General features: G+C 32.7%; 1 protein-coding gene and 1 pseudogene across 1 annotated transcript; both read left to right on the top strand.

Annotated features, from left to right (window-relative positions):
• Positions 1-415: 415 nt before the first annotated feature.
• LOC111395288 lies at positions 416-955 on the top strand (annotated as a pseudogene).
• Positions 956-12,429: 11,474 nt separating this feature from the next.
• LOC111396540 (F-box/kelch-repeat protein SKIP11-like) lies at positions 12,430-13,615 on the top strand. The gene has a single exon (XM_023022953.1). The coding sequence runs from the start codon at positions 12,485-12,487 to the stop codon at positions 13,613-13,615; it is 1,131 nt and encodes a 376-aa protein (XP_022878721.1). The 5' UTR covers positions 12,430-12,484.
• Positions 13,616-23,463: the final 9,848 nt, after the last annotated feature.

The raw sequence follows: 23,463 nt of genomic DNA, 5'->3' as shown, positions 1-23,463 counted from the left end.
AGTGACAATATTTGAATTCAGGACTTTGTTCTCGATTGACCTAAAAGTTTAAGTTATTAGATAAAATCACTCTCTATCTCTATATATCTCTCTCTCTCTTCTCAAGAGTATATTTAAAAACAATAACCATAACCATGGCCTTGTGCTTTCTCCCATGCACTTGTCTTCGCCACATCTAACACTTGTTCATTAGTGTTGCATTTCATTTTACTTGCCCTTCATTCCTCCCTTATCTCTCTGTCCATAACTTGTCTTAAACAGTCACTTTTCTCCCCTAATTTAAATCAACTTTATCCCCTTCCTTCCATTTTCTTTCATACACAATCAAGATCATAAGGTTTTTGAAAAATACTCTTAGTTTTCATCATCCTATTTCTCCCTATCTTGTTCATTATTCCACATTTACTTCCTAACGATGTCTAACAGAAGATCCCAGAAAAGGCAGTCAGGAGTTTTCAGGATAACTGAAGATTAGATTGTCGATCTTGTGTCCAAATTGCAACAACTTATTCTTGAGATCCACAATAGGCTTTCAAACAAGGTTGCTTACAATTTTTTGTTCTTTCTTTATAATATACGTCTGTGTGCACTTGAGCGCATATACTACATATCAAAATATGTTTAAATAAAACATGACAGTGTGTATAAATTTTTTCTCTATCCTTGTACCTTGTTCATTATAGTGTTAGTTCTAAGTATTACTAAATATCAAACATACACTAAAACCTCAGTGTTAAGAGTACATAAAATCTCTCTCCATCCTAATTATCTAACTAGTTTTGTTTAATAATGGCAGGTTTCAGCCTCAAAGGTGTTGAAAGAGACTTGTAGCTACATTAAAAACTTACACTGAGAGGTGGATGACCTAAGTGATAGATTATCACAGCTTTTGGAATCAATAGACAGTGACAGTGCTCAAGCAGCCATGATCAGTACTATCCATATACCTATATAAGCATATGAAAGTCATATTAATACATGCATGCACTGTTTAACATCCACTGTTCCACATCGTAACTATTTAATGTAAAAGAGCTCAAAATATGAAAAGAGTTTACTACATGTACATCAAAGTTTATATAAGGGATTACATAATATCCAGATGTGACATCGGGTAGGAGAACGATTATCTTATGGGTTTGTTGTAACAAATGATTCACACAAAAGTAAACCAAAGAATAACGCCCCAAACACAGAGAAACTTCTCTGACATTTACTCAATATTATTAAAACTCCAAAATGAGAAAATTAACCCACAAACCGAGTTAAATAATTGAGAAAATACGAAATTATGGAAATTTTACCAAAAATAGTAAAATCCCAAAAATCACACCAAAATAAAACATTGAATAAAAGAAGTAACTTGCCAAAAATTTTGGTCAAATCGGATTCGTAATCAACTAGAAAAAAGCAAACGAAATATTACCGTAAATGGAAAAAAATAACTAAAGATTGAGATTCGAAGGGAAAAACAGAGGATTTTGACATCAAAATTGATGTCCATGACGTCCGCGCCTAAAAGAGCTTTCCGGACTGGGGTCATTTTGTGATTCTAATAACCATAGCCAAAGTTAATGTTAAATTACCAAAAACGTGTCAAAATTGTCACAATTAAGGAAAGTATTGCAATCACTTTCTATCTTTGCCTCGATCCACCATCTCAAGTATCTCAATGCCATCAAAGTGCTACCTGATATCTCGGCCTTACTTGATTTGGAATCTCCTGCATCAATATGTTACTCTATCATTTATCAATTTAAATCGTAGTCAACTTTTTCATCCAATCTTTTCCCTCCACATTATTTTCGATAACTGCTTTTGTACCTTTTTTTATGTAAAAATAGCAAAATTCAATACGAAATGTACTACACAGCATCAACATTTGATTCAATACATTAACATGTGACTTGGCATTGAATTTACTTCACAAAATTTGTGTAAGTATTTATTGACAGCTTTTTAATTGTGTATATTATGGTTTAGCTATAATAGCTCGATATGTTTACCTTATATGTCTCATCATAATAGCTATAATTACTTTGCTGATCTAGCTACTATGACACTTGTATAGACAATATTTTTAAGTTTTTAATTGCTATGGAAAAATTAATAAAAAATTTAGCACTGAATAAAAAGGAAAAATGCGGTTAATAGGATATTTATATGATTCACAGCCGTATTTATGTGAATGCAACATGAATTAAAATTGTGCGCAAGATAAGAGGAGATATTAGGTCAATATGGCAAAATCAATTTCATGAAAATTATGCTTAGTCATGGTAAATCATTAACGCCTAAAGATGGAGGAACATACAACGGAAGGGAATGGTAATAACGCAAACTACAGTTAAGAGAGTTGGAAAAAGCTGTTTGGACTGAATTTGAAGATGAAGGCAAGTAATGCAGCATGAAACGTGAAATAAGTGATGAATAGAAGGAACAACCTAAAAATATGTCGGTTCACAAAGAATACCATGAATTTAGAAATCAAATATTTGTTGATTCTTCGTAAAGAATACCAAATTCTAGATCTTGACCACGAAATCGTTGATTCTATTGAATACTCATTTAAGCCATACAAATCAGAAGAAATCCAATATTGAAAGAAATTTTCTCATTTTATTTCATCAGTAATTTTATTTGTGTAACTTTCCTTGTATTAAAAAACGTAGATTGGTGGCCCGTTGGACTCAAGCTCAATGGGGTTTGATCCAAGACTGATTATATGTAACAATTCACAGGTACTCTTCTTTTATATTTTATTTTAATTATTTTACAATAAATTTTGTAACGTGTTACATTTTGTAAATTGTGCTTCAAACATTTCATCACTCCTTGTTTCAACCGTCATCATGCAAGTATTACTTGTAATAACATTATGTTACACATTTTGTTGCATAGTCCTGTCGTTATTGCAACCATCCATCACCACCACCACTTATACCTGCTACGTCTTCATTGTCGGGTCCATCACTTCAACATTAATTGTTATACACAGTCCCATCACTTGTAATATTTATTATTATACCACCATCGCTATCATCGCTAACAATACTACTAGATTCATACCCCATCTCGATATCTCCATTATCATCATCACAACCAATCAAATTTGTTGTTGCTAACCACCACGGTCAGAATAGAGCCTCCACATCGTTGTCACCACCTCCAAAATCATAGATCACCACCACCACCAATATATCTACAATATCACTGCGCTATCATCATCTTATGACTACAACATCGACCATGACCATAACCACGTAGATTTTAAAATCAGATCTCAACAAATATACCTGCACCATTGTGCCACCACCCAATCTACGCACCATCATCATAGATATAGCGAACTCTTAATAGCCACAACACCATCGTCTTGACCCCTTTTCACATCTCTAACTAATCAGATAATTATAATTTGATAACTGATTTGGAAAAGGGGATGTAATTTCAACTTTTCAAGCATAATAATTCATTATATCTCTCTTTGCAAATTGCTTCCCAGCATTTGCTTTAAATTCGAGTGCTTCCTCTATTTTTTTATTACATCTCAAAATTCAGAAACCAAACACGTATTCTTGAATGTAAACTACAAACCGGATAAGTGGATCTTGAAGCTTGAAACTTCAAACTTTGATTTGGGATCGGAACTGATGTGGTGATGATAAAACTGAAGACTAGAACTCCAAAGTACTCACAGTGAGAATTTTTACTCCACTAGGCTAGGAAGTTTGTGCAAGGCTTGTTTGGATTAAGGTCGATTTCAAAATAAGCCTCTATTTGGTTTAGCTAAAAAATTGATAAAAATCTAAGTCAAAATCAATAATTAATGTATTCACATAATTGTAGGGTTTACAATTTTTTTTTTTTATCAATATTTCAATACACATTTCATCAACTTTGACCAAAATATATTAAAATTTTGATTTTTAACAAAACCAAACATTGGTTAAAAGTGGAATTAAAAAGAATAAATAGTATTTGTGAATATGAAACTTATTGAGGCGTATGGTTTAACTACCTTTTCATTATATTCTATCACATTTGATTTCCTCTAGTTACTGCAATTTTTACCAACTTTCTCCCTCAATATTTTTCATGCATCACAATACAAAAATAAAAAAACAAAAAATATTAGGAACAATCATAATTTCAATTAAAATATCAAAGTAATTAACTATAAAACATAGATTAATATTTGTTATACATTAATTAATTAGACTAAACAACATCAAAACAAAACCTACATAACAAAATATATGAATTCTCAAGCGATGGGTCCACTCTAACATGTGATACACAGACACTGTTATTGAATTCTTAAGAATAAAGACCCTTGAACAACCCCTGGAGGCCCAATTCTTAATAGGACTTACAATACAGAATTCCATTATGACACCATTAAGCTACTATGGGTGTCTTATCAGCCTTGGACTCATTATTATTATTATTTTTATTTTTTGACAGACTCTAGCATAGATCTACTCTTACTTCTCAAACTTCGTTTCTAATTGAATCTCTGGTTGTAAAATTAAATTTACTATCCCGAACCTCATTTTATTGCGGACAATAGCATTAACACTTTTTCTTGTATAAAGCTGCACGTATAGAATCATAGGGAGACATTTGTCCCCCTGTTGGAACTCTGTTAAAGATTTCTTGTACCTGTAGCACTTCTCATTTTTCTTTGTTTTCCTATTCAATTTTTGTGTGCACAAATTACTTGTGGTCAATAACTGAGAAAGTGGACAAAATTCATTATTTTTGTATGAATGCTGCTAATTTTTGACAGATTAGGAACAAGATTGTCTGTAAAAAAGATTGGGGACGTAAATGCAAATGAATCCAAATGTTAAGGACCAATTATATAAATTTACACAAAAATCTAATAGATAAACATATATAATATTTTGTATCAAAATTACTTGGAAGGGAATATTGAAAATTTTATTTTGAATATCATAAATTTATATATGATTTTATTAATAATACTTCTCCGAATTGACAATCGTCATATGTGATGGGGAGGCACGTCAATGGTCGATTATATTCCTACTATGACAATACGTTTGATTGTCAATATTTTCCATGGAAATGTATTTTTTCCATCCAAATTCTTACTTTTGTGTTATTTTATTGGCATTTTTTCATGAAAAATATTTTCCTACTTTTGGTCACATGACCTATTTTCTTCAAAATCAAGAAAAATATTTTCTTTAGCGGGAGTAGATTTTATCTTTCAGGAAATTCACTCTCTCTTCTCTCTCTCATATATCTCTTTCTCATCTATACACCAATAAAAAACGAACAAGTATAAAATTCAACCTATTATATAGTTTAAACACGTAATTACACTAATCGTGGAAGGACAGTCATTTCGAGAATGATTCATATATAAGCATAAGTCATTCCAAGAGAGAATTTTTGAAAGGTGATTTGCTCCACAAAGAAATGTCTACTGTTCATCATTTCACGTAGCGGAAGACTTCCATAATTAGCGCAATTTCTAATAAAATGGTTATTTCACTTAATGTTTATAAACACTTTGATTAAAAAATATTTGTGATTCAACCACTTTTTATCCACATATTTTTAACTTGGACGATGAGTGTTTGATTTTAGTCGAAAGGATGTTGATATATGTGACTTAGATAAACTTCTTCTTCTTCTTCTTCTTTTGATAAAATAACCACCACATAAATATAATATTTATCGATATATTGTACGTAAGTTTGATCTTTTAGCTGACTTATGAAATAAGATTTTATTGATTGATTTTGCACTAACCAAATAGATGGACTACCCGATTTAGACATGCAATATGAGCATTATGGAAGTATGAATTTCATAGTAAACAACCAAGTAAGATTGTTTTTCCTTGAGGGTTTAGCGTAGACTTCTGCACATTCATAGAAAGATCGGAACATGTTATTCACAAAAAATTCATATATATAAAAAGTCTACGAAATTAAGTGTATATGTAACATATATATTTATGTATATAATTAACTTGGTTATACAATTAATTCCCCTTTGACTCGAAATGACAGTTCATACCACGTGAAGGAACTAGTCCATAAGATACTTATTCTAAATATCCAATTACGGTATTGTGATTCAAATACTCTATACCAACTTTAAATAAGAAATTAGTCCAGCCAATCCTATCATTACTTGTCCATAAACAATCTTTATGGGAATATGATAATCAAATTTTGCTTTTGACAATCTAGACTGAGAGAACATGCAAATTATGCTCAACCCACAAATCACTAAGGAAATTGCACCTAATTATCAAACTATTTCATTTGAATCAAAACTTTTAGAAGACTCCCCCAATTTAAGAAATCCATTTTTTTTTTCTGTGTGATGGAAAAACCCATAACAAAATTACAAAAGTACTTGCAACAAGTTACTAATAAATTGTTTGCAGTGTTCGCAGTCACTAACAAAGTTTTAGATCGTGTAAAGTTGAATCGAGTGAAAAGAATATTAGGATGTATAGGGTATATAGAGAAGCAGTGTGATAGGCCTACATTCAAGTCTTATCATTGGTTGGAGTAGTGGAAAAGTCATCTAATGTGAACCAATATTGAAATCAAAGTGAAAGAAGCGGTGCTTTTTTTAGTCACTAATAATGATATTATCTCTTCCAAGTCTTCAAGGGGTTGAGTAATTTTCATGAATGTGGTTGTTGAAGGGACTGGTCTTTGGGTGGTGTTATCAAAGTCGGTTGCTTGGCCAAATTCAAGAATTTTTATTTAACTTAACCCCTGTCTGTCTTCCTTAATCAAAATAAATTGTTTATTATAGTAACATTCTCCACCACACATTCACACAATAAAATATTTTATATACAAACTAATAATTTTTTTTTTTAATTTCAACCACACATTCTCCAAAAACTACTATTCAAAACTCTATATTTTCTCCTAAAATGGGAGACAAACAAGCTCTTAAATGAATACGATGTAAATGCGTGCAATCTATTCATAATAAACATGTATTCTACAATATTTGTATTCAATATGCATATATTTGACACTTTGAATTAAATTATTAGGAGAGACGAATATATAACAAATGTATCATTTGTTAGATTAAATTGTTAATAACTGCTTAATTCAAAATATCAAATACACGTTAAAAAAAAAAAAAAGAAAAAAAAAAAGAAAAAAAAATTGAAATTGAGAGAACGAGACAAAGGAATGTGCCGTTTGCCTAATTATATAATTTTCAAATGCATGGAGAGAAGAACACAAGGAATACGTCTCTTCCATTAACCTTTACGCTTGGTTTTTCATATATTTGACTTAATGCACAAGACAAATGGAACATTTAAATATACATAGTCAACGAATACATAATAATATGCATCTATGTCAATTTTTTTTTCTTATTTAATTTTGTGGAGGAAAAAACTTTTGACCAATCAACATATCGACGACACATTTTCCTATTTGGTTTTTTTTGAAATTGTTAATTTAAAAATAAGATGTATCTTTTTAATTTTATTAGGTAATTTATTTTGTCTATGATGAGAAATTAATGATATTTAAAATGTCTGCGATCATTTTTAATGGACGTTTCTATAATATTCAAAGTTGATGAGAAGGATTATTAGTACTTTGGAGGGGAAAGAATTGACAGACAATATGGTCTTTTGTAAAAATAGGCCCTTTGCCAGTTGATTCCCACACTAACATTGCAAAATGTCAACGGCAAAACCATAAATGTCTCATATTACTCTTCCTCCTCCTCCTATTTCACTTTCTTTTTAACACCCAAAAAAAGGAAAGAATAGAAAAAGAGGAAAAAAAAAAAAAAACAACTTGAATAAAGAATTAATATCCAATTCCAACATCTCATTCACACAAGATGATAGTGGTTGAGCAGTGACGGTTTGTATGGGACAGGAGTGTTTGGGTTTTAATTTGTTGTGTAGATCAACGACAACGATGATGCACATTAGTATAATGGTGGCAAGTAGTGGTCATTTGGAACTGGACATGGGGTTCAATTCAAATTTTGAATCGAATATATGATTGGAAAGTAAGTGTATTTCAAATTCTCTATTCCCACCAAGTAATTTTCTACAAAACTGAAATGTAATTATTCTACAAAAATGGTATCAAAGCTCATACAATTCAAACAAGGTCACCTTTCATGATCGAACCAATTGATGGTTCAATTTGTTAATGAATTATAATTAATATCAAAATGGAAAAAAAAAAATCTCTTTTTATGAAAAACGGGAGGAAATATTCAACAATCTTAAACATATAGTTAGGTTAATGTTTTCTATGGCAATATTTAAAATTCACCAAAAAAATATGCAATTTTTACATTACTTTGGTACATCAATACATAAAAATCATGCTATCACTTCTTATTGATCTAACAAGAATGTTAACCTTTTTTTTTTTTTTTAATGACAGGGAACCTATAACGGCTATTCTTCGGGTGCGCACTGGGTAAGTCCTCGGACAGATGAATAGTTTGCAAATCACGCCAGCCAGATGTATCGCACTAGGAAAGCCTTGTACGATAGGCTCGACTAAGAAAGTGTTGGTAGGGGAATGGAACTCCTGACCCCAAAAAAAAAAAAAAAAAATGTTAACTTATTACAAGAAAAGAGAATTTTAACGGTCAATTAGTCATTTATGCAAATGTCGCATTATTGTTTTCCAGCATTTCTCATATAACATTTTATGGCTTTAGAAATTGTAAATATTAAATACGGGCGTCAGTTTAGATGCTATTAAATTTACAACGATTTTAATTTAATCAGACACTAAAATTATTATCATTTTAAGTGTGATATACATTGGTTTCAGGTGATTATAGTCAACCTAGTAAGAGATAAATGTCATATTAATCAATATATAAAAGTTTGATCTATTTTCTTTAATACGTTGGCTTGTTAAAGGATAAATCGAGAGAATAATTACATTTCAGTTTTGTAGAAAATTACTTGGTAGGCATCGAGAAAATTTGAAATACGCTTACTTTCCAATTGTATATTTGATTCAAAATTCGAATTGACCCCCATGTCCCATTCCAAATCACCAATACTTGCCATTGTTACCAATCTGCATCATCATTGGCACCATCGTTCATCAACACAACAGATTTAAAACCACATCCAGACCCTCAATGTTCGACTAGTATCATCGATTTACACCACCCTCAGAAACTCAAATTAAGACACATAACTAGGTTAGCTCAAGTTGGACATAGCAGACATAGTTGTTCAAAAACCATCTAAAGAATTCTAAATAATCGTCACTATGTCCTCCTTTGCTACCGAGCTTCATCAAAGTGCTGACATTTCCCTTTATGGTAGGAGGGCTTGTGGGCTGGTGGTTGTTGGCGTTTGATTCGACGGTATTTGTTGATTTTGGTTAAAATTATAGGCGTTGGAAGATGGTGCGATTTGAATACAAAGTAACACATCATGTCACCTTTTTGTGAAATTCTGATTATGTTAAAATTAAAACGGTTTATATCTTTTGTGACTAAGTTTTGATAGATATTAAATAATGAGTATTTGTGTTAATTTTATGCTAAATATCAGTGACATAACATATCAATTCATTAGTAGGTAACGAAATTAATTAATATATTGAGACTCACAATAAATTTATTTATCAATGAATTAACATATCGTGTCATCCAAACCTCACATAAAATAAGCACAGATACTCATTAGATCATATCTAAAACTTTAATACAAAATGAAATATTAATTTTCAATTTCTTATTGCACGTCGATATTTTTCAATTTTCTTTTATAGTAGGATATTTGTAAAAAATTCATGTATAAATCCCACATCGATTATAGATGATATAAATTACCAACGTATAAGGCTTGTATTACACATCTTAATAAAATCAACATTTGACACTAAAATTTAGAATTTTAACAAAACTGTTGAATTTCGACATAGTCTAATTGAGGCCCTGTTTGGCACTCATTTTTATCAAAATGCATTTTTCTCTCTCTTCTTTTCAACTACACATTTTTATTAAAATAATATTATACGTAAATCAAAAACTTTTTCTTATTTTTCAACCACACATTTTCCATCAATTTACTATTCAAAAATACATTTTCACATAAAAATTCCTACCAAACACCCACTGAAAATAAGATTCACTATTGAAGACAATGAATTTGATAAGTTCAATTATCGATATCACTCCCCAATGCTATCTACCCGATAAAAAAGTGAGAAAAAATCTCAAATATTCTTACGATCATTTTCTTAATTCTAAGATAACATTTTTAAGTAAAAGTTAGTTTATACAATTGTCTAGAAAATTCCGAACAATTTTGAACGTTAATAAGATTAGTCTAATAATTAAATAAAATGAAATTATTTACGCTTAGATACGAATTGGCTTATAATTCGTTTATTAAGGAAATAGCGAATAAATAAATTAATTAATCATAATTATTTTTTCTTTCTCCCCTTCCAGCGAACACCATTTTCTATTTATCAATGATTTTTCATTCCCTTACACTGCGCCGCATCTACTCTATCTTTCAAACTAAAATGGCATTTCAAACTTCCTAATTATTGACTTCGCAAGGATTTGACTTGTCATTTAATTTTCAATTATAGATAAATATATATATATTTTTTACTTTTTTCTTTTAAAAATAAATTCTTTTTAGTAACCATGAACTGTTTCTTTACGGAACCTATATGAATGTCGCTCAACCCTTGAACTATTTCTTTTTCAGTAATCGTGAACTACCTCAGTGTGTGTATTGGATACTCGCTCAACCTATATAAAATGCAGGTGTCAGCAGAAGGAAGATTAATAATTGTTAACAAAGGAAGATCACCAGCCCTGGCGCTGAGGAGAAAGATCCTGTAATCACTGTTAACATCGTTGAACTCCTCAATCTGTTTTTTCAGAGTTCAAAGCAATTGTCAGATCACGTAGTTTCATATTAGCTAATGTATGGCAGATAAGTTTTATCATAAAGAAATTGATGGGCCCTTCCGTTTGCATGAATAGATAGGCTATTTAGTAGGTTCTTCAGATAATTAACAGATGCAGCAAAAAGAAATAGTGCAAAACTGAGAGTGCAATAAGAAAATGGGACATTTGCAAAAATGTTCAATTTTAGATATGTCAATTCATAAATGTCCGCTTTTAATAATCTTTGTAAGAGTGGCCAAATTTGATACCAAATTTTCTATTTTACCCTTAATGAAAAAATAAATAATTCCATATTGTACATGTCAAATCACAATTAATGTTAGACACAAAAATGCCGAGAACAACATTTAAAGTGTAAAGAATTATCATGTTTGGAATGAAATGTCGTTCTAGACATTTATATGTTGATAATAACGTTTGAAATGTCGAGAACATCATTTTAATATAACTTCTCAAAGAAACTTAGGGGTACTCTCGTTCAAATAATTGCAAAAATAGACATTGAAAAATTTTGGACATTTTTTGTAATTTCCTCTAAGAGAAAATATAGAGGGCACGCTACAATTATAATAGTCTAAGATAGCCGATGAAAGGATCAAGAGAGTATAATAGAAAAGAATTGAATTCATTGGATCCTTTTCCGCGTTCGAGAATCCCCTCCCTTCTTCCACTCTGTCCCGAAGAGTAACTAGGACCATTTAGTGCATGGGATCTATTTTCTCTCTCTCATTTTCAATCACACAACCTTCCATAAAATAATATTACACGTAAATCAAAAAAATTTCCTTCTTTTTCAACCACTCGTTCTTAAAAAAAAAAAAAATACTATTCCATACATTTTAATTTGGAAATTTTCAAAAATTTATTCGTATATGCAATTTTTTCACTCTCCGTGAGGTTTTCTTACTCCACCCAAAGACTGAATACTACTTAGTGTGTGTTTGGAAAAACATAAAATATTAAAAATAAATATGTTTTAAAATAAATAATTTTAAATAAAAGTTTGACGTAAATTAATTGATTTGAAAATAAAAGTTATTGCTCTAAAAAGTGCGTCTATTGCGATTATTGCTCTAAAAAGTGCGTCACGAATTAAGCAATCAACTGTTAAGTTGACTGTTTAATGCGTGACTAGGCACACCAAGATATGTCTAGACGAACTTTACCCCTTTTTTTTTTTTTTTTTTTTTAAACATTACATTTGACTTAGTTTATTAACTTTTTTTTTATTTTTTTGGAGAAGACTTTTATTTAACTTTAGCTTCAAGTTTTTAAATGACTTTATTCAATACAAAAATAAAAAATGACTTTATCCCATAAAAATTAGATAAGATTTAAGTCAAGATGTTATCTATATTATGTAATTAAAATTAAGAAACTTATTATTTTATTAGAAACTTAAAAAGTATGTATGAAATTCCTATAAATATGTTATGTAGAATTTGTCTAGTTGAAATTAAACGGAGAAGAAGTTCTCGTCAGAAAGTTGTCTAAGCAATCAGTGTGTGTATTGGATACTACCTCATCAATGGGCGGAATTCTAATGCCCCCTTGTGACCATTCCAACAATAAGCAACATTCAGGGGATAATTCTGACCCAAGTTCCCTGATTGCTGCTATTGGTTATGGTAACTCAATTAGTTGTCTCATTCGATGCTCCAGAGTTGATTATGGTGCTATTGCATCTTTAAACAGGAGTTTTCGCTCACTTATTAGAGATGGTGAGCTCTACAAATTGAGGCGGAAAAATGGTGTGGTTGAGCATTGGGTATACTTTTCGTGTCATTTGCTCGAATGGGAAGCCTTTGACCCTAGTCGTCGTCGTTGGATGCATTTACCTCGAATGAATGCTAGTAATTGTTTTGTGTTTTCTGATAAAGAATCTTTGGCAGTTGGCACTGAGCTTCTTGTTTTTGGAAGGGATTTTATGTCTAATGTGATATATAAATACAGTTTGTTGACAAACACATGGTCGTCGGGAATGAGTATGGATGCACCTAGGTGTTTGTTTGGATCTGCCAGTCTCGGGGAGATTGCAATATTAGCCGGTGGCTGTGACTCAGATGGTAATATCCTCAGTTCTGCAGAGCTCTACAATTCCGATGAAGGAACTTGGAAAACACTCCAAAGCATGAAGAAACCAAGGAAGATGTGTTCTGCAGTGTTCATGGATGGAAATTTTTATGTAATTGGAGGAATCGGAGGAACTGATTCAGTGCTTCTCACATGTGGAGAGGAATATAATTTGGAAACAGAGACCTGGACGGAAATCCCTAACATGTCCCCGGTGCGGACTGGTAAAGCAAGGGAAAATGACAAGCCTGCTACATCTGAAGCGCCACCTTTGATTGCTGTCGTAAATAATGAATTATATGCAGCTGATTATGCAGACATGGAGGTGAGAAAATACAACAAGATTAGTAAAGCGTGGATTACTGTGGGAAGATTACCGGAACGAGCCGATTCTATGAATGGTTGGGGTTTGGCATTTAGGGCATGTGGCGATAGGCTTATTGTAATTGGGGGTCCTAGAACTGTTGGTGAAGGATTAATTGAAGTCAATTCATGGGTTCCAAGAAAAGGTCTACCAAAGTGGGATTTACTCGGACGAAAGCGAACTGGCAATTTTGTTTATAATTGTACAGTGATGGGATGCTGAAGATTTTCATGTTGGTGTATCAAGCATTTTTCCTTGTACCCCGATAGATGCAAAATTGGTTCTGAGATCTGCTGTGTTCTTACTAAAGGGCAATTTGTCGTCCCAATGTATAATTTCATTGAAGATAGAATGATTATCCAATTTTACTCAAGATTTAATTGAATGTTTTCTTTGAGATAGCCTTGAGTGCAATTTTTTAAAACTTAACTGATATACTTCTTTGTTTGGATTGTCTTCTCCATTTCAAGTAACATGAGAAAGAAACAGTTTCAATAACTTCAAAGAGGATAGATTGGTAGGTTTCCATTGGCGCTTGCTGATGATTTTCCTAAACATCATAGGATTTGGTGTTCTGATTTCATAGTTCTTAAGTTTCTTTGTATATTTGTCTTGACGGTAGAAAATAAGGTCTCGATTCGTTCGAACACAGCACATGTAATGATCACAATTGTTCTCGCAATTGATGGATAGACTATAATATTCTGGTTTTCTTTAGTTATTATTTGCTAGCTATGTAGCAGCTTTCAACCATTTTCTTCATTATGGAGTTTCTGTTTTTTGCTATACTTGAGTTTTCTGGTGTATTTTTTATATGTACTAATATTCAGTGTTTGATATTCAAGTAATTTTAGGTTTTAGTGTCTATTTAACTTACCAGTCACATCAATGTAGCATTCAATGGAGTTGGAGGTCAATGCACACGGTGTAGATTTTGTTTAGCTGGGAATTGTGGAACTTGTTTGATTACTGTTTTAGCACTGTTAATGCTTCTTTCATAACATTAATGTGAAATATTTTGATATATATATATATATATTTGTTTTGTTTTTCAAACAGATTAAGAAATCTTATTTAATGTTATTAAAAAAGTAAGTTTTGCTAAGAAATTTTTTGTTTACCCCTATTTAATTTTCAACAATAAGGGGTAAATTATTGTTGAAATTAGTAAAGAATTTGAAAATTGATTTCTAGAAGTAGGCAAATTTTTGGAAAATGTGCATGTATTGGATGATTTCAAGAAGTAGGCAAATTAAGTAGGAAAAATTGATTGTAACTAGGCAAATTCAAAAACGGTATACGAGTAAAGGAACAAAACAAAATATTTTAAACTAAGAAACGGGACTATATATTTGGGAGAAGAAAAAATGAAAACTAAGTTTATATAAATGAGACGGATGGATTATAATTTATCCTTGTACAGGCAATGATAGATTCCATGTTTCTTTGGATGATTTTTGTCCAAATGTATTTGCCTTCTTCAAATACGAAAGATCTAAAGTTTCAACATATTTCAGGTGGAAAATTATACAAATCAAACACATTTAATTAACAATTCCCAATAAAATAAGTTATAGACAATTCAATTTACTGGAATTCGTTTTCTTTCCATCCAAATTCCATTTTTGCAATCAAACGAACCCTTAGTTCACTGCATCATTCATAATAACATGCCCCGACTCTTTCATTTTCCATCTCTTGTCTTAGCATGTCAATGGGTATCCTTAGCCATGTAAATTACCACTACTCTTCCTAGAATGAAGTTTTTCATCATTCAAATGTAAATTTTGATTTACCTATAATAAGCTAATGAGTTGAAATAATAACATATATGTTATCATCATCTGCATCTCCTTTAGTTTTAAATTCAAACATAGACAATCCTATAGAATTATATTCTTCATTTTCCATGTAAAATTTGACATCAGCAAAATGAGGTGTGTGTGTGTGTGTGTGTGTGTGTGTGAATGTAGACGTTGATTATATGTTTGTCTGGTTAAAGGTGTTGCTTTATCTCAATTGAGTGGGTCTTATGGCTTCTTTTGAATATTGAAAGAAGGATAACTGAAACCTGAATTTATGACATATTATTTCTAGACCAAGCTATTCATATGTCTCGCGTGGCTGTTATTATATTAGTATCTTTTTGGGACGACATTGTCGACTTGATGAAGAACATTTGGATTTTTGTGGGAGATTTCTTGTTTGTATATTCAATATTCAGTATGTGTTTACAATTACAGAAACCTTGAAGTGACCAATGGTTGCTATGCTATATGTTCATGACTTGGGAATAAGATTTGGAATGCAACTATACCAATGTTATGAAAACCCGTATGGTGTGGTCGATATGACTAAAAAACCGGTCAAGATATACCAAAAGGAGTTTTAACAATTATTATAGCTTAAAGGCTTTGAGTTGGTCGGCAAGAGGCTAATTCGGCCAAGATGTCAAATGTGTTGAGCTATTGATGAACGTGCTTTCGTGTAGCTTTGGCACTAGCCAAGCATGGTGTTGGGCTCTAGACCTTCAGGCCATTAGGCCTTTTACTTTTCTTTTGGACAAGATTTCATAAGACATTAAGTATGACATTTCAGAAAACAAGTTTCAAACTTCACAAATCAAAATTTTTTATTAAAATTTATTTATGATTTAGTTATTTAATTAATTAATTTATTAATTAATTATATTTATGTCACACATCTATAAAATTTGATCACAAATTAACAATTTAATTAGTCACTTATTATTTTTTGGTCACAAATCAAAAATTTTGTGTCATAAATTATTTTACGATTATAATTCAAAAATTTTGTAGGTCACATTTTGTTCATCAATCACAAATCAAAAAATTAATTAGTCATAGATTAATTTTTAGTTACAACTTATCAAATTATTAGTCACAACTTATTTTTTGATCACAAATAAAAAATTTTATAAGCCACATATTATTTTTCAGTCACCAATAAAAAAATTTATAAGTTACAGATCACGAGTATTATATATCACAACTTATTGAACAGTCATAAATTATTAATTTTTAGGTTACATATTATTTTTTGCTCACTATCTTTTTAATTGGTTATATATTTTTTTATTGATCACATATTAACCAATTTATTGGTCACAATCAACCAAATAATTTGTGACCACCACTTCAACACTGCGTTCAACACCACCACCATCGTCACCGTCAAAATCACCACCACATTGATCACAAAATAATCAATTTATTGGTCACAAATTTCAATCTACCAATAAAATCATCACAAACACCCACACCCCATCCCTCCACTCCAAAGCATTGAACCACCGCCAACCACCACCAATGACATCGCCCACCGCCACCACCGTCGACATCACCACCACTACTGTCTATATCAACAAAATCACCACAACTTCCACACCCAACAACGCCATTGTCCACCTTCGTTCCAACAAAAGTCACATTCACTACCAGCATCCGCCAGTATCTCAAACAACCGCTATCACAAAAACTCAACTCCATCGACAAATCCACCACCATGGCCAACAACCGCTACCCCATTCACTGTGTGAGGCTCCTTTGCCATCAACCATCACAAATCGCTATAGGGAACATTGCCAGCAACCACTACCACAAAACTCACTTTTACCCCAACAATCACCACCATCATTCACTGCGTGAAGCACCTCTGCCACCATAGCACTGCCACCATGGCAAATCGCTGCAGGGACAAAGTAGTTGTAGCGGCAAAACACCTTTCGATCGGCAATAGGTAAATCACTATCGACCGACGATACAGGTGCCTCTGCTTCGGTGTCTGCGTTTTCCTTAAGGGACTAGAGAGAGAGTGAGAGGAGAGAGAAATGTAGAGAGAGAATGTGGGAATTAATTAGGATTTTTGTGATTATTTGAGTATATAATATATTTAGTAAAAATATTTATTTTAAAAAAAAATGTTGATTAAAATAAAAATATTTGATTTTTGAAAGGTTAAACTACTCATATGATTTTAGAATTGTGAATTTTAAAGTAGGGAATTACGTGAATTCCACTTTCTTTTCCTTGAAAAGAAACATACATAGTTGAAAAGGCTAAATATTGGGCTATGCAACTCAGGAATCGAGACCTTACTTTGTAATTGCGTAAGTGGAAATTACATGCTAACATGTGCTTAAAAATCACAATTCAAAGACCAGGTAGGAAGTTTATTTGTTCAACTATCAAGTTTGATGTAATTATTTATATTAATAATCATATTATAAAATTATTTATATTAGTAATAATAGTATAAAACTATCCATCCCCAACCGTCCCCAACCCCTAAGATTATACCCGGATCGTCCTCTCTCTCTTCACCCTCATCTCCATTCACCGTCAACCATCTCTTTAGTTTATTCCAGTGCCGTTGTGAGATCGGCATCACTGCAGGAGGATCGGCGCCGCTGCAAGAGTACGGTGCCTACTACGAAGACCTCTGCTCCAGGTGCGCGTCGTAACTCTAGACTGGTGCTAGATTCCCACAGCGCCACCACTGTAGAAGGATCGGCGCCGCTGCAAGAGAGCGGAGCTTACTACAAGGAGCTCTGTCCCCAGGTGTGCCGCGCGACCTCTTCCCATCTCGAAAAACACCGTCGAAATACGTCCAACTGCAACACAGTGACACTACTGCAGGCGCAACTTTGGAAGTGGTGGCTATGGTTGTTGGTGTAAGTGGTGATGGTGTGATCGCCACCTGTTTTTTGTTGTATTGCAAGCAATGGAGGCGGTCATGGTGCAGTACAGGTGATGGTGCAGGAGACGGGGGTGGTGGTCATCATTTTTTTGTTGTTGGTGGTGATGTCGTGATGTTGGTGGTGGCAACAATGACGAGGTGAGGGCGGTGGTGGCAGCATTGTGGTGGGTGTTTGATGCCTGTGACCAACTATTTGGTCCTCCTGTAACTAACTATTAATTAGTGATTTTAAAATTCGATTATTTTCTGACTAAAAATGTAATTCGTGACCATCAAATTTGAAAATATGTAACTTGTGACCTATAATTTTTTTGGATTTGTGACCTATAAAATCAATAGATAAATTGTGATTTGTGATCTTGAAACAATCTGTGACCTATCAAAGTTTTGATTCGTGATTTCGAAATAATTTGTGATCAATTAATTTGATGATATGTGATCAGTGAATAAATATGTGACCTATAATTGTGTACATGTGACCACTAATTGTATAATTGTGACCTTATTATATTTAATTAATAAATATTTTTAATTAATTAAATAAAAACCTGATTTTTGTAGTAGTTAAACTTAAAACTTGATTTTTGAATTGTGCATATTTAATATATGGTTTATGAATTTTTCCCTCTGCGTAATCCAAGCCCAAAAAAAATAAATTTGGTATTGAGGAAAAATTGATAATACAAATAAAATTATGTTTTAAAAAATAGGAAATCTTAGAAAGGATTGCAAAAAATCAGGTCATTTCAAAATTAATAAAGAATAGTTTTAAAATATTGTGATGTTTAACCGATTTAGTCTGTGACCAAAATTATTAGATTCATATTTGGTATATCTACAATATTTTTTCTCTCATTATAATATCACGCTTACAATTTTACAAATTAGTTATTTTCTCTCACTATAACCAAACATTGAGATCGGAGATAGATGATGGATGAAAATGCAACTTATCAGCAATCACACACATGAAGCCACATGACACTAACGAAGTTCACAATCCCAACAAGCAAATTCTTGGTGAAGAAATCCTGAAATTTTGGGATACTTATTTTTTTATTTTTTATTTTTTTATGGTATGTTTAATTGATTAGTTGGGAATAATTTGATTTTTTCTTCATTTAGAAGTTCACATTCCTTTTCTTTCGTTCCCTATATTATTATAAATTAAGCATGGGTGTCTTCTAATATTCATTGATAAATATAGAAAACAAATTTCGTCATTCATTCTATTCTTGGTCACAATGCACTAATATGATCACAACAAAAATCTTAAATCTGAACAAAAATACGAGGGACGAGAAGTATTTATTGAATGAATTACGTTATAAGTAAAAAATCATAAATCCTAGATATCCAATGCTCGACGAATGCGACATTACATGAATTTCAATGTGCTCTTCGTCGAAGGTGGACGAAGATGGGAAGAAGGGTTTTGGAATTTACAAACTCTTATAAGTTTGGAAGATGGATGCATAAAGCAATTTCTCTTTCCCATCACGTTCAGTCTGTGTCAATGGACTGTATCGGGCTAGTGTGTTATGGCTAAGCTCGAATGTAGGTTTTCTGATAAAACCAAATATATCGGTGTAGTTGGAACTGGAAAGTGCTGTTGCTTTTATATTGGGAAAAAATATAATCTCAAAACCAATAGTTTATGAAAAATACTACATGCCCTTACAGTTGCAAATTTATGAAATAGTATCCAACTTGTAGTGTGGCGGATTCAGGAATTCAAGTGAGTCAGGGTGATTCAAGCGAGCCACTGACCAATGTATGGGGAAAAATAATTTCCAGATTAGTCATCACGGGCGGGCGCCATGCCTAGCCTGGTGCTAGCTCCGGCCCTTCTTGTAGAGATACTTTGGATATAAGAAAAATTGGAATACATTTGAGATTCTTTATTGGGTAAGTTGTCCATTCTCAATATGCCATGTGGGGCTGGGGTTGGGGTTGGGGTTGGGGTTGGGGTTAGGGTTAGGGTTAGGGTTGGGATGTTGATTTGTAGCTCGATATTTCAGGACATGCAGTTTGTTATTGTATTTGGCAAATATATCAATCTGTCCAAAAGAGCACTGGATCATATCCTGCTGAATGGTGCTCAATGGAGAGAGACTGTGTGATTCTGCACTCAGTAACTGTGGGAGATGCATGGAAGAATTATGATATTATGGTTGAAAATTAGCATTCTTGTAAGGTGTGTCTTTTTGATCTTGAACGACTTCAGTTTGAAAACCTCTCGTGTGATTTTTTCTTCTTGAATACTTTGCAAACCACCCACCCATCCTCCTGTTTCAACAAGTTGAAAAATACTAGATGCCCATTTGCTAGAGATAAGGAAAAGAAGACAAACAAAACCACCGTATTTGTTTCTAAAGCTTTAATAACAGCCTAAGAGATGTTAGATAACGAACCAAGGTCTTATTTAGAATGTTGTGAATGAAGCAACATAATTGCAAGATGAAATAAATCAATCACAAACAAGAGCGTCAAGATTTTACTTGGAAACCAAAATGGAAAAAAATTACAGGCAGAGAAGGAGAATTCACTAGATCAAAATAAAGATCAATGATTCTTGTTACAAGATTTGATGACTCTCAAACAAAATTTAACATGTTTCTGATGTTGTGAAGAGTATAAAAGACGTGGAATATATATAGGACCTTACTTCTAGTGTCATAGATGAAATAGGAATCAAGAAATTCATCAAAATCGAGAAACTATAACTGGCGGATAACACCGTCGTTGAGCGCCCTAGCTTGCAGCTATTGAGCGACAAATGCATGCTCGAGTGCTATGTCCATAACACTTGGACGCTATGTCCCGATACAAAAAACCTCCTAATCACTTCGAGTAGCGCCTGGGCACCTCTTCTCTGTCCAAACCATGTCAAATCTATATTTTGACTTCTTCAAGGACTCTTTAACCGAAACACCAATTTCTTTTCAACCAAAACATCAGTTCTCAATGGAAAATGAGTCACAATTTAACATAGGAACTATTAAAAGTAAACATCTACTAATTGGCTAAATATTACAAAAGAGAAGATGCATTTTTTTTAAAGAAGAATAAGACTTCGATGTTGACCCATATACTAAAGGAACAATAAATAGTTGATTGTAAGTCTCATTTAAACTTAAGGAATCGAATTTCCCAAATAAGCCATGTAATTTAAGGCTAGACTACTAGCTTAGGATTTTATGCAAAGGGTGAAGATATATTACAACTATTGACAAAATGGGTTGAGAGTTGGAATAATAAATAAAAACGTCGTTTTTACATTGGAATTTTAAGGAAACTATCTATATATATCAACTGGGAGGGTTTATAGAAGCTGGGAATCAGGGCAATGTTTGTCTACTTAAGGATTTCTTATAAATCTTAAAACAACCGCCTGGGCAATAATACAAACAAATTGATAATTATTTTATAAATATAAGATTTAATAGAAGTATTTTTTTTATCATTGTTTTTACTTTATCAACAAAATAATGAAACATGATCCGTTGTTTTTTTTTTTTTTTTTTTCTTTTTCTATTCTTGGTCACAATGCACTAATATGATCACAACAAAAATCTTAAATCTGAACAAAAATACGAGGGACGAGAAGCATTTATTGAATGAATTACGTTATAAGTAAAAAATCATAAATCCTAGATATCCAATGCTCGACGAATGCGACATTGCATGAATTTCAATGTGCTCTTCGTCGAAGGTGGACGAAGATGGGAAGAAGGGTTTTGGAATTTACAAACTCTTATAAGTTTGGAAGATGGATGCATAAAGCAATTTCTCTTTCCCATCACGTTCAGTCTGTGTCAATGGACTGTATCGGGCTAGTGTGTTATGGCTAAGCTCGAATGTAGGTTTTCTGATAAAACCAAATATATCGGTGTAGTTGGAACTGGAAAGTGCTGTTGCTTTTATATTGGGAAAAAATATAATCTCAAAACCAATAGTTTATGAAAAATACTACATGCCCTTACAGTTGCAAATTTATGAAATAGTATCCAACTTGTAGTGTGGCGGATTCAGGAATTCAAGTGAGTCAGGGTGATTCAAGCGAGCCACTGACCAATGTATGGGGAAAAATAATTTCCAGATTAGTCATCACGGGCGGGCGCCATGCCTAGCCTGGTGCTAGCTCCGGCCCTTCTTGTAGAGATACTTTGGATATAAGAAAAATTGGAATACATTTGAGATTCTTTATTGGGTAAGTTGTCCATTCTCAATATGCCATGTGGGGCTGGGGTTGGGGTTGGGGTTGGGGTTGGGGTTAGGGTTAGGGTTGGGATGTTGATTTGTAGCTCGATATTTCAGGACATGCAGTTTGTTATTGTATTTGGCAAATATATCAATCTGTCCAAAAGAGCACTGGATCATATCCTGCTGAATGGTGCTCAATGGAGAGAGACTGTGTGATTCTGCACTCAGTAACTGTGGGAGATGCATGGAAGAATTATGATATTATGGTTGAAAATTAGCATTCTTGTAAGGTGTGTCTTTTTGATCTTGAACGACTTCAGTTTGAAAACCTCTCGTGTGATTTTTTCTTCTTGAATACTTTGCAAACCACCCACCCATCCTCCTGTTTCAACAAGTTGAAAAATACTAGATGCCCATTTGCTAGAGATAAGGAAAAGAAGACAAACAAAACCACCGTATTTGTTTCTAAAGCTTTAATAACAGCCTAAGAGATGTTAGATAACGAACCAAGGTCTTATTTAGAATGTTGTGAATGAAGCAACATAATTGCAAGATGAAATAAATCAATCACAAACAAGAGCGTCAAGATTTTACTTGGAAACCAAAATGGAAAAAAATTACAGGCAGAGAAGGAGAATTCACTAGATCAAAATAAAGATCAATGATTCTTGTTACAAGATTTGATGACTCTCAAACAAAATTTAACATGTTTCTGATGTTGTGAAGAGTATAAAAGACGTGGAATATATATAGGACCTTACTTCTAGTGTCATAGATGAAATAGGAATCAAGAAATTCATCAAAATCGAGAAACTATAACTGGCGGATAACACCGTCGTTGAGCGCCCTAGCTTGCAGCTATTGAGCGACAAATGCATGCTCGAGTGCTATGTCCATAACACTTGGACGCTATGTCCCGATACAAAAAACCTCCTAATCACTTCGAGTAGCGCCTGGGCACCTCTTCTCTGTCCAAACCATGTCAAATCTATATTTTGACTTCTTCAAGGACTCTTTAACCGAAACACCAATTTCTTTTCAACCAAAACATCAGTTCTCAATGGAAAATGAGTCACAATTTAACATAGGAACTATTAAAAGTAAACATCTACTAATTGGCTAAATATTACAAAAGAGAAGATGCA

This window comes from Olea europaea, chromosome 6 (assembly GCF_002742605.1).
Source record: "Olea europaea var. sylvestris chromosome 6, O_europaea_v1, whole genome shotgun sequence".
In the NCBI taxonomy this organism is placed as follows: Eukaryota; Viridiplantae; Streptophyta; class Magnoliopsida; order Lamiales; family Oleaceae; genus Olea; species Olea europaea.
The sequence above is the reverse complement of the archived record's forward strand: the minus strand, read 5'-3'. Positions and strand labels throughout refer to the sequence as shown.